The 13,097-nt window shown below is 48.5% G+C and overlaps 1 protein-coding gene across 1 annotated transcript in view; it reads right to left on the bottom strand.

Annotated features, from left to right (window-relative positions):
• LOC8041936 (pericentrin) overlaps positions 1-13,097 on the bottom strand; it is a 221,380-nt gene that overhangs the window by 112,673 nt on the left and 95,610 nt on the right. The window contains exon 2 of the mRNA XM_042293960.1: positions 7,159-7,335. Coding sequence (XP_042149894.1) covers positions 7,159-7,335 — 177 coding nt within the window. The remainder of the gene's footprint in view (positions 1-7,158; positions 7,336-13,097) is intronic.

Below are 13,097 nucleotides of genomic sequence, written 5' to 3'. Positions count from 1 at the left end.
TATGCCACGCACATATAATTCTTTCGTTTTTATGGCAGTCCAGTTCATTGCTTCCTGTCATGTCTTTTAGAAATGAGCTAAGCGGGGATGAAGTCGCCGAATGGGTGGATACTAGTTGCTAAACCCTTAGTATCAGGCGGTAGATTGCCCCACTGAGCTCCTCCACTTCACCAGTTGCTAGGCTGCAGTTTTGACAGTGTTTAGCAACGGCACCCTGGCAGGTGGCCACGGGACAGTACCACGGCTCAACGGCACGTAAAGTGCCGCACCGTGGCGATGGACGCAATGGGGCTACATCCAGGTACAGGAGGGCGCTTGGGGCGCCACCCAGAAGATGAATAGAGAAAACGGTAGTTCAGTCGTCACCAAGTCACGCGGCCTAACTCCACGCCGCGACTGCATTTTGCGTTTTTTTTTTCAGAGTAACTTGAGCATAAAAATAAAATAAAAACATATATTATATATATGTATGTATATGTATATATACTTTTTTTCATATTAATCTTTTTGTGCTTCTCCAGCAGTTTCCGTTCTTGCACTGAAGGATGCAAACTTCAACAGGTGGTTTTGCACAAAAACGCAAACGAAAACAGTCGTTTTTTTTTTTTTGTTTTTTTTTCGCGTACATCACAAGATAACGCTTTTTTTTTTCTTCCGGCTTTTTACGATGTTTTTAATACCGGGCGGGTCCACCGCTTGTACAGGCGAGAGACGCCGGGAACTTGGCATCGTACGAAAGTGACGCGTCGGCGGAACGCACGCGCATGTTCAAAGCACGTAAATAACCGGAAAGGCGGGCAGAAGCGTTACGCAAACGAGGGACAAAATTCGGGTGCTCGCAAAGACGCACACACGCACGTGCGGGCGCGTGCAAGTACGTGCGTGCGCCTATTTGTGAGCACTAGGTTGCGTTCCTCGTCCCTTTGTCTAAACCAGATGACATGCTTCCAACTAAAAAAAAAAAAAAAAAAGATGGGACGTAATCGTTATTTTCCGCGATGGTGACCTCACACACGCGATTTTTTTATTTCAGGCGGTGTCACCGGTGCCTGATACTCCGCCAGCCCTCTGCTCTTGCATCGTATCGAAACCGGGCGCCGTTAATATCGGATTTACACGAACAATTATACTCAAACTACCTATTGAGAGATTTAGTGGATTGTTAGGACACCTCGGATAACAATGCTATGCACGCGCAAAGACGCCAGCGGATAATAATGCCATGCACACGCAAAGACGCCAGCAGCGCAAGGGCAAGAAATCCGTCGACGAGAGATGATCCATTCCACAATATCGAGGTAAAACAAATATATCACTCGAGGGATATCGAGTGCCACGCGGCGACGCCGATACTGTAATGTCGAAGTCAACGTGGACAATCTTGTATCGCGTACAAAGAACGACGAGAGAAGGATTTCGCAACCCTTCGAGACTTTCTCGGGTTTTCTCCGCAATGAAACTCGAGAGCGTTCGTGCTTACTTTAAAGGAGCCGCTAGCAACCCCGTTACACCACGGCTTACATCATTCACGCCCATTCTTGCGCGCATCTCGTTAGAGTCGACGAGTGTACAAACTGCAAGAACGAATTTCAGCGCAAAAACGAGGATTCCGACGAACAAGAACAAGTACGATATACAATAGGGTTTAAACGCACGAAGGCGGGTTGTACGCGACCTAAACGCGTGATTGATTACGTCCTGTTTCTACTGATAAGAGCCAATACTATACTTGCGAACGACTTCAGGGCTTCCAGAGGTCAAGGACAGTCGCGAAATCGCCACGGACAAGGGCGACCAAATTGACTGACACCAAGGGCGACCGAATTCTCTGACGCCCGCACGGAAAAGATACGACTAAAGCACGCATGGGTCACAAGACGGGACACCATCTGGAAGGGAGTCGGGTTTTTGACGGTCACGATCTTCTTCAATTAGGGTTACATCTTAGTTCGGAACAAGTGCGCCCCAAAGTGGATCATCGCAGACCCGATTCACGAGAAGAGAGATCCGACTGATCCGAGTTATATTAAAGCATTTTTTGGAGCAGCCAAAAGTCCACTTTGGAACAACAAAAAGTACTTTTGGAGCAAAAGCATACATTTTATTTTCATTCGTACCAGTGCGAATTCCATGTTAGGGGTTCTGCGTTTACGTCTACTTTTCCTTTCTGCTATTGTGCAATCTTTTGATGGCATCAACAGCATGGCAGGTTCGATTCCCTCGCTAGCAGTGTAATTGCGCGTAGAAACACAAAGCACGATAACAAGATGCTCATTGACGAATGGCAGTACGAACTGTCGTGCGTGGTTATTTTAGGTATGAAACCTAACATAAACCAAATAATTTATTCCACAGAAATAACGTTAGAATACAATAACTTCGAGCACCCAAATTGGCGTTTTCATTAAGTTCTAAAGTTTGTAATAAAACTGCAGTTTTTAAGTTAGATAGAAAAACGAAGGTTTTATCATTTGATCAAGAACATCAATGACATTTGACAAGCAGAACTTTACGATAACAATAGTCGGCGTGTGAACGATAAAAATGTTTTCTTAAAACGAACTCATTCAGGTTATTTCCAGGCTTGAGTAAACTGCTCCAGCAAATTTAGTTTAAATTTATTGTATTCCGTGCCATCGAAAGGATGGAACCTCTATAAAAGTAATAACTAGATTTGACATAAAAAAAAAAAACAAAAAAAAAAACAAGAAAAACATAAAGAGCAGTTTATAAAAGTTTCCTCGCATTACTCAAGTATCCTTGATGAATCTCAAATATGAGAAAGATATCGTCAGAATATCGCAGTTATTAAAAAACTTGTGACGTCTCACCCAGGAGGACTGTTTTCCCCTTAGCGCGCAGGTGCGCAGCGGCGAAGCAAGATACGAAAACTTCCGATGTCTACTACGCGGTTGTCACTTCACTGCAGTACACCACTGCGGGGTGAGGGCGCACTCATCGATGCTAGCTATCCAGTTAAAAAAGACAACGAACATGAGAAATATTGCGAAACTTCCAAGCACTGCCAATATTCGAAGCAGAGATCAAGTCGAATACAATGTTATTTGAAACGAGAATCGAAAGTTTTGTAAATTCGCACAAGCCTACCGTAACGATCCGGCCGTGCCTGGGGGCCTGATTTATTATATCTTTAACATTAACAAAGTGAATATAATATTTGACGCAATGTTGCGCTGCAGATTTCTCATATTTTGGCGAAATATAGCAGGATGTGGCAGGGTAAGCGCTTTGGCGCAAATGGCGCACCGATTATACCACTGCAAAAGTGTCACGTGACAGCCAAGACAGCGATACCAGGACACGCGTGATAGACTCCGGGCAGTCCTGGATTGACTGAGTTGGCCCACAGAGTCATGCTCCTGCATTCCACTTTGGAAGGGACCCGAGCGTGGTCAAACGAACTTTGCGGAAGCTCACTGCGTGGTCATGAAGTCCGACGCCAAGAACAGTACAAAGAGGGAGGGGACAGGAGGTCAAATGTACACGTACGACCTATGACAAAATAGTCGTTTATAACGCTGACAAAAGTTTTTCGATCCACGAGAAAAAGAATAATGCGCGAAAAAATAGGGAAATATGCGAGACCGTCAAGCGTTCCACGGTCACCCGGTAGGTGGCGCCAGTGTGTGATCCGTTGCCCGTTTCGATAGGGATTAACATTTTGCCGGCGTGCGGTAGTGCATCACTACCGCGTGGAGCACTAAAGTCATGCAGTGCATCACTACCGCGTGATGCAACTCGAAAGACCCCAGGCTAGCAGAGGTATGTATATACTGCACTGTCCGGATTCCTATTCTACAGCGACAACCAGTGTCGCCAAACCTCAAAGGCAGGTCGGCCTTGCGCCGTCTAACCGCAACTGCGTTCCGATGCGGCCATGAACGCGCCCACTAATAATAATAATGATAATAAAAAAAAAGAAAAAAAAAGACAGTTGAGTTTAGGAGAGTACATTTGAAAAACGGGGATGAGAGGAAAGAAAATAATATGCAACCCGGATCCGTCGACCAAGCCTTGCATCACCTGCCCTTGCCTTTCGTTGCTTTAATCTTTGGCGTCACTCTTCATGAGGGCTCATAGCCAAATTATGCCTGCCTCGTTTGTTTAGGTTCCGCGCAGAGGTTTTCCCGGTCTCGCCCATGACAGAAGCTATAGGCAAATGTGTCTAGACACTGACGACGAGGAAAACAAGGTTACGCAACCAAGGCCTAAGCGATATGTCAGCGACTGGTTCATAAAATGCGGTACTTTACATAAGATAGGTTCTTCGTTTTCGGGTTTGATATTTTTCGAAAATCGGAAGGTAAAAATAAAGCGCTATTTTTTTTTTTTTTTTTTTTCAGGTTGATAAATGGGGAGAAACCGGGTCTTTCTGATGCCATTAGGAAATCGGGTTTTCTCGGGTCTTATTTATGAATGACAAGTACCTGAAATGTGTTATTTACACGAACAAAAGTCAACGAAGTATATGATATAGCAATGGTGCTCGATACTACAATATATTTCCGCCTTCCGACTCATTCTGAAGCGAATATATGCGGAGGTAACGCAAGTCGAAGAAGCTTGTTACCATCAAACGAGTGACCGAGAAAGCAGTTATGAAAGAGATCCAGAATTCTCCTTATTTTCCATAAATCCAGCTGATTTCAAGACCGGTTTTCGGGGAAAAATCAGGTTTAACCCGATTTCCATAAAAAGACTGTTCGGGATGCAAAAATCGCGTAATATCGGGTTTTACCCAAAACCGAAGAACCCTACATATAACAGTAACCCTCTGCACCGAACCTCAAGTCTTGCAGTGCATTTGTAACTGCGGCCTGAGGACTAGCGGCATGCAAGCGGTCACACGACAGTCCATCGGAGACAGCACGCGCGCCTGCTGGCTCGTACGGAAACCACTCCCTAGCTCGCAACAGGACAAATAAAGCATACTGAAAATGAAGGTGATCGCTCGAAACAGAGAACAAAAATAACACTAAAAACAGCAACAACAACAACAACAACAACAAGGAAGGTATTAGCCACAGGCTTTATGGCCATCAACACCGCACCGTGGGCCGCTAAAGCCTTCCCCGTAGTAAGTTGACGTGAGGACCGTTATTCACTCCGGGAAACGACGTACGCACCCCAGGCACGGGGGAAACAGACGGGCACGCCAGCGCGGACATCCGCTACAAGACGGCTTACCCGTCAGGAGCAGATGTGGCTCTCGACGCCTTCGCCGTATCACCTGGCCATATACAAACGTTTCCTCCGTTCCCTAAATTGGGATCCACACGGGTCGTCAAAGTTTCTCGTCTTCGGCGGGGGAAAACATAAAGCACCAGCGTCGACTGTCAACAGGGCCGGAATCGAATATCCGACGCACGTCCCCCTCGTCCGGGCCCAAAGCGCCCACTGTCGGGGCCGGGGACCACATCGTCGCCGTCTTTTTTTTCCTCGAGAAGCGCCCGGCTTTCGAGGGTCCGTTATTATTAGTGCATCCGAGCACCGAGCGGGGAACGGAGGGGCTTTGACAGTGCCTTCCCCCTTCTCGTCGTCTTGGTCGTTCCGGTGTTCGGGGGGAAGCTATTTCCGGAGACAGTGCCGCGCGCGACGCCGCCGACCGGCCAACAGCACGCCCATGTGGTGCGGGGAGGATGAGCTAGCAAGAGCCACGCGCCACTGAACACCTTACGGGGGCCAAGTTTATACGAGAAGCGGGGCGTCGGAAGAGCGGGTCAACGGATCTTAATGCGAAGAAAAACGAGGCAGCATCGAAATGGGCTATAGTCCTCGAAACGAAGCCTTTGGACAATTTTGCGTAGAAAGCACGACGGAAAGGTGGACTTGGTAGTACATCGCTTTCGCTGTACCAATCTTAGTGTTAACGGTATTCCTCGAAATCGGCGATTGTCACTGACAGAATGAGAAAGGCAGGGCGCGTCTTTCGAACGCCCGACCTCCAGCACGCGCTCCGTGCCTTCCGTCGTGCTTTGGCTGAGCGCGCGCGATCGAAGTCCTGGGACAACCTCCTGCCTGCCGTTCTCACCCAATGGTCAGTGACTCCTCTTTGCAGTTCACACTGAGAGCGAGGAGAAGGATGAACTGCAAACAGAGACATCTTTGCGTTCTTGACATCATGCGATGATGCAGATGCGTTCATAAATGTTAAAAACGTTTAAACGGCGCTCCTTTGTTCCGATTGGTCGTGGCAAGTATAAATAAAAAGAAAGGGCAACCCGCGTGAGTAAGCCTTCCTTGGCATTATTACATAATGAGGTCCTGATCCCTCGTTGTCATCTACGGTCACCGACTTATCTCAGCTAAGAGTGCGCTGTCACGAGCTTGAGGGCAGAACGCACCGGTCTAACTTTCTTTTCTTTCGCTTCCGCGATGCTGATTGCTGATAAAGAGGCTTGGGCTCAATCGAAAGAAAACTGTCCACGAGGTGTGCCTCGAAAAGTGGGTTTAGAGCTTGCCCATAAGTGACCATCAGGCAAAGATCACTTTAGTCACCAAGAATTAAATAAAGACAGTTAAACAACGAAGTCGTGTACGTGTCTCCCTTGCAATCATTTGTAAATCGTATAGATGTCGTAAAGATAACAGCTTCGCTGGTCCTTTACCTTCACGTGAAGTGGATGGGCTCCACAATTTTTTGTCTGTACTTTGTTTCAGCCTTACCGCTCATTCACACTGGAAGCGGATCCGCGTTCGCAAAGCGGTTGCGAACGCGCGGTTGTATAAAGATCCAGTACAATTGCACGCGCACTCGATCAGTGCGCGTGCAATTGCACTGAACCTTTATACAACCGCGTTCGCAACCGCTTTGCGAACGCGGATCCGCTTCCAGTGCGAATGAGCGGTAAGTCCGCCCGCAGCCGACAGCATAGGATCGGCCGGAGTCGATCGAAGATCGCCAAAGATGCATCGTCACGACGACGCTAGTCGTCTCTGCGCGTTTGTCACCGCGTCGCGATCGCGCGCTTTTCGTCGTCCGCGATGGGTTTAGCCGACGACGGCAAGCGCCCAACAAAGACGACGAGGGTCGTGTCGATTCACCCTTGGAGCAGCTCAATTGTCTACGTCGAATTCTAACGCCGGCTGCGGCAACCGCGCGCGGGCGCACTGCTTGCGGGTCCCGGAGGCACTCACGTTGGCGTCGCTGGTGGGACTGAGCGACAGGGTCGGCGTCGAGGCGCCCCGGTGGCCGGGCCCTCCTCCGTCGCCCTGAACGTCGTCCGCCGACGGCGTCAGCGAAGCTCCCTCGGCGACCGGCGACGGCAGCTGTTGCTGGGAGCGCCGCTGGAGTCGCTTCCGCTTCTCGGCGAACTGCACACAGCAACGCAAAAGACACCGTCCAGCAACCGCGTGACAATCGACACGCTCAGCTGTTTCTCTCCTTCGAGATATACGGGTGTGCCTCCACCGCGTTATTTGCGTACAGTGTCGTGAAAGGGGTACAGGAGCGGGTGCGTAGCTCTGCGGAATACTTGGCGCGAAGACCCGGAAAGCGCTCGATACATACAGAGCCATCTGTTCGATCCCGTGACCCTTGCAACGTTACGGAGAACTCATCGGGTCGAATTTGGAGTCATCGGATGACGTCAGAGCGTCAAATACGTTTGGTTGTCGCTTACCATTACGGTGGAGCTTTATGATTACTTTGAGCATAGGTTGGCAAAGGACGAAAGCTACGGCCTCCGTGAACAAATTAGAGTGACGGAGCGGCGCACGTGATCACAGCTCTAAACGGGAGTGCGCTCGGGGAATGTGTCGATCGCGCCTCGCTTCGACTCGCTCATTGGCTCACTGAGGCCGTGACCTTCACACTTCGTCGACATAAGTTGAAGGGGGATATATTTGTTTTTTCGATCCGCTACAAAATGCAAATCGGTCAATCATAGTTAGTGGTGTCGCTTGAGGGACTCCGAACCATGAGGTATCTCGATGCTATATGGACCGATCTTTTCTAAGCAGCGACACAACCAAAACGCATATATGACACACGCACATTTTGCGAATAAAGCACGGCGTCCTTCCAGCTCGTATTCTTTTATTTCTAAAAGCTGCACCGTCGTGTTGGCGTCGCATCAAAAGATGTCACTATATACTTGTATACGAAGCACAAAATGCGCCATCTACCAAGGAACAAAGTAAGATACACTGGTTCGAACTTCGCAGCATACCACGCGAGGGAAAGCCGCTCGTCGCGGTTCGCCCAAGTGCGCCGCCGACAACAATTAACAAACGCGACGATGCACGACAAATCGATCCACGGGATTTGCTGGCCCCCATCTTGATGTGTGACCACACACACACAGACACACACACACAGACAGACACACACACACACACACAAAAAAAAAAGAAAAACAAAAAACGATACGCCGGCTGTCATTAGGGAGTTTTAGTAGATCGTTTTCATAGACCCGCTACCGCTACGAGCGCGCGCTTCAGAGCATGCATCTAAGCGGCAGCGCGAGCTCCCGCTACGATTAGCGTGGCCTGAAAACACGATCTACTAAAACTCTCTATTAAAGAGGGGCGCGATACGAGGAAGCGCACCCGAACGTCGACGCAACACTGGCGTTGAATCTGTGCACCGCGGCCTTCGATGGGTGACATAGAGCCCCCCGCACTAGACGGCCTCGTTATCCAAGAGGTGTTGACTGACGTCGGAAACGATTCAATGGATGGCAGAAAATGCCCAAAGGGATAGGTCAATTCTGTCTGACGTGGCGTACAATTATCGCAGTTTCAGGAGTTTCGTTTAGCACGCAATCGGTCACAATGATTCCGAGACCTGTCATCTGGCATGCAGCCAAGCCCGAGGAGTAAGCGTCCTTAATTAGCAAAAAAAGAAAAAAAAAAGCGTACACGATGAAAGATGGGACGTATATCTGTGTGCGAACGGCAGGTTAACTCGATTAGCACGTTCGTGCCGCCCCTGTTCCCCACTTCAATCTCGCGTATTTATATCATCGCCTTTCCTTTGTTTTAAAAGAAAGAAAGAGAAAAAAAAAAAAAAAAAGATCATCCATTTGCGATGACACTGTCGCGCTATGCACATGCGAACACCCAATCGTAACGTCGTTCACATTTTTATTTTTTTAATTTTAGCCAGTTGGTGGTGATTTGTTGAGGAAGGAAACGGAACTTTTGCCCTTTTCATTTTTGTATGGAAAACATTCACTCCACATACACCGCTCGATCGATCGCCTCTACGACGCCACGAAGGATAGGGTGGCCCGTCACCGGGCGCAGCCGTAAGGCTTCCTAAGCTGACAGTACGATGAAAGCTACGTGCTCCTCTGAATCAGTCATGCGTCCGTCTTTCGCCAGGTGATCACGATCCCACCCATGCCCATCAACAGCGAGAGAGGGGGTCAGGTGACGAAAAGGAAGGGGTTTGAATGGTCCGCCGAGGGCTGAAAACGGAGCATACAGACGCCCCCCCAAACAATCGCGACGAGGGGGTGCTCAAACGGAAACTCGACTGCCACGCTCCATGGGCCACACACGAGGAAACAAACAATTGCGGGTTGGTCTCGTCGTGGTCACGCCACAGTGGGCGCCGCGGCGGTGCACCAAACCGCAGAAGGCACGCGCGTGCGAGCTGACGGCGGCACGAAATGCGAGCGATTGCGACGTTGCTGCGTGCACTTGCATGCCGTCACGCGTCGACAGGTTTCGACGTGGAAGGGAGAGTTGGTGCGACGTCATTGGAGGTAGGTTACGCGACTTCAGGGGGCAAAGAACAACACAAAAAGAGAAGGTCAAATTTTTCCTTTTATTTTTAAATCAAAAGTTTCGCGAAGGAAGTGAATGTCGGGACGCGCTACCAACCATCACCGATATAATTATTTATTCTTTTACTGCGAATTATGAGCTCGGTTTCGCCGCTGACGAGGTGTGCTGAACCATGCTCGAGCCTAAGATATTGTATTTTGCTGAACTTGGCCATACAAAACTCTCCCCACCCCCATCCCAGGGTCCATTCTCCCCTTTTCCCGCTAAGTATTCAAAAATAAAAAAAGGAAGAAAGAAAACGGTTTTATTTCTGTACCCAAGCATCTCTTTATCTTTTTTCTACATTCTGTTTATTCAATCAATCAATAAATCAATCAATCAATAAATCAATCAAGTAATATGTACACGCCCCAAAACCACTACGTACTATCCCGAGAGATACCCCAACCCCGAAAGGTAACCCGCCCCTATTTTTGGCTCGATTTGCTATTTCCTTTTTAACACCGAAAGATAGCCCCCTCCCAGTAATTGTAGTGTTCAGGTCAATGATGATCCGCTACGTAATTGCGGCCAGTTAACTATATTACTGACTGGGAAGTACATGCCATCTTTGCTTCATTCGCCGCAATAATAAGTTTGGCTGAAAAACATGATGTAAAAATAGTGTTTTTTTAATTTTTTTCTTCCAGCTTTTTTGTTTATTGTACACCGAAAGTTAGCCCACGCCTTATGTTCACCCGATTTGCTCTCGATTTTAGGTGGGCTATCTCTCGGGATATTACGGAACTCGTTTTATCCAGTGCGTCGAGTAAACGAGTCCGACTACCTATAGCCTATTCCATCTTCCAAAAGCCGCAACCACGACACCCCAGCGCGAGTGCTTCCCGGCAAGACACGCCGACCTGCCGCACGCTTGTTTTCCGGTTATTGCCGCTCACCAGAGCTGATTTAACCTTTGGACGGTCGTCGCCGTACATGTACCGCGATGATCACACGCTTGAAAGTTGAAAGTGCCGGCCTAAACGCGAAACTGCGCGCACCGCGAAAGGTGTTGCTATTTGGTATGTCTTTAGCGAACTATAAAGGTTATCTTCGCACGGTGTTTCGCTTTACCGAGCTATATATATTTATTGTTTCCAAATTGGACGCTTCGCGCACGTGATGCCCACTTCACATATCGGCCGCTCTAGTGGCAATGGCTCTTCTGGTAAAGTACCTCCAGTTAGGAATCGGAAGCAGCTGGAATGTCGCGGAAGCAGACGCGCCAAAATGAAACAAAATGGAAGAAATGCAACAACTTCTCGCCTGCACTATTTTTATTCGATGCTTCTAAACCTAAACAGCTTGCATGCGCTGTACGTGCTCCCGCTAGATAATAATAATAATAATAATAATAATAATAATAATAATAATAATAATAATAAAATACCAGGCGGTGTTTTTCAGTCGCGCACCAGTCACCTAGCTATGTTTGGAGATTTGTGTTTGTCCCTTGTCCCTCTTGTTCCCCTTCTCCAGGGATTATTTTCGTCTTGTCCAACTGGCCTGCACCTTTGCATTAATTGCATTATCAGCAGTGACTTCTTTGGTAACAAAACCCGACCAATGAAAAACATCGGTTAAAAGGTCAAAGTAGTAAATTATAAGTCTGGCTTAGAGGCACCAAACGCAGCCGGTCGGGGAAATATATATATATAAAACGACAGCTACAGCAACGAGGAAAGAGAATGCGTAGCAAATTGTGGGCAATTGGGTTGCACGTTAAACGTGTGGCGTCTATACGCTCTTCCTCGGTTCGTTTAGGGACTGGCTTAAAGGGGTAGTGAAACGAAATTTTAGCGCCGATCTTGTTGCATAAATATGGGCTAGGGACAGGCACCACCTCGGAAATATAAATATTGCGCTGTAAAACACAGGAGAACTAATTTTAAACATAATTAAACGATTTCAAATTCTCATCTGGTGGATGGGGGGAAGTTCTCGTGACATCACTTGTGCCAAAATAGCAGCGCCGTTCTGCGGCAATACGGCGTGCCGGCAGAATTCGCCTAGGCCTGAACGCATTTGCAAAGCCTTGGCGGAGAAAGCCAAAGCGTAGTTGGCCACAGTGAGCTCGTTCTCGTTGCGGCTCTTTGCACGACACGACCCGAGCATGCTTCTGGCACGGCCGGTATTAGTTGCTGCGAGTCGCGAGCCGACGTTAAAAAGGATATGTTTGAACTACGAGGGTGTCAGCAAGAGCCACGCAAATACCTGCTCACACCCGGAGCGGACACGCGCGTTTGATCGAAGTGCTGGATTCGTTCTGTTAGACCGCGTTTCGGTAAGCGCTTCTGGACCGATCTTTTACGATTGCAACTCGATACTGACATGACACTCGGCAAAGAAAGGTTAGACCGACATCGCGTACCTCCCACGAACTGCTATAGCTCGACAGTGACGTAGCGTCAAGTCAGAATAAAAATGGCATACTAATAACAGAGTGTACATACATACCGAGTTGCGAAGGTAATCCGTATGGCGTTTATTTGAGCTCTATATCACACAAAACAAAAAGATAGAATCAATGAAAGTCCCTTTTCGACGACAGCGTTCGTCACCGCTGTCTCGGAAAACAAGGAGATCGAGGTGACAAGGGGAAAATATTGACCCCTGAAATTTAGTTCAGGGATCAAACTACTCATCCGGTAAGGGTCCACAAGGGTCGCGCGGGCATATTCCATTCAGCAGGCCAGCCGGTCATGGACAGACGGTCTTGGCCAAGGACCGCCGGAGCAACGGTGCGCCGAGTCGATGTTGCTGCTAGGCCTACTATATTCTGCCGAGTTCGCTCGGTCGGCAGAATCGTGGCCGTTGTAGCTCTTCTCGTGTGTTTGTGGATCCTGCGTTCTTGATCGTCGTGGTCTGTTTTAAGTACTCCTTCCTTTTTTCTTGCTGGTTGAAGTCGGGATGCACGAGAAGAGCACGTAGAAAAATAAATGTCCGTTGGTGGCCGATACCAAGTAACTGAGCGACGCTGTCGGCCTTGTTGATTTGATCGTAAAAAGTGCGTGAGACAGCTTCGGAGCTGTCGTAGGATTCTGTCGTAACCTGCGCAAAGGTTACGACAATTTCGTTTCGAGAGCACGGGTTTTCTCTCAAATTTGTCGTACGCACTTTTTTCGTCGTGAATTCGCTTTGAGAATCCGGCCTCAGAGCTCTTTTTGTCAGTGCTGCCGTGGTTGCCGACTTGCCGTGGTCCCGTGGTGCAGCGTGCGTGCAGCCCTTGCACATCTCAAACGGCCACGTTGTCACAGGTCGTAAATCGTCGACGCGCCACCAAGTGGCAACGCTCGTAACCA

Source organism: Ixodes scapularis, unplaced genomic scaffold, assembly GCF_016920785.2.
Source record: "Ixodes scapularis isolate PalLabHiFi unplaced genomic scaffold, ASM1692078v2 PGA_scaffold5__190_contigs__length_132052651, whole genome shotgun sequence".
Classification (NCBI taxonomy): Eukaryota; Metazoa; Arthropoda; class Arachnida; order Ixodida; family Ixodidae; genus Ixodes; species Ixodes scapularis.
This window is presented reverse-complemented; position numbering and strand designations above follow the sequence as displayed.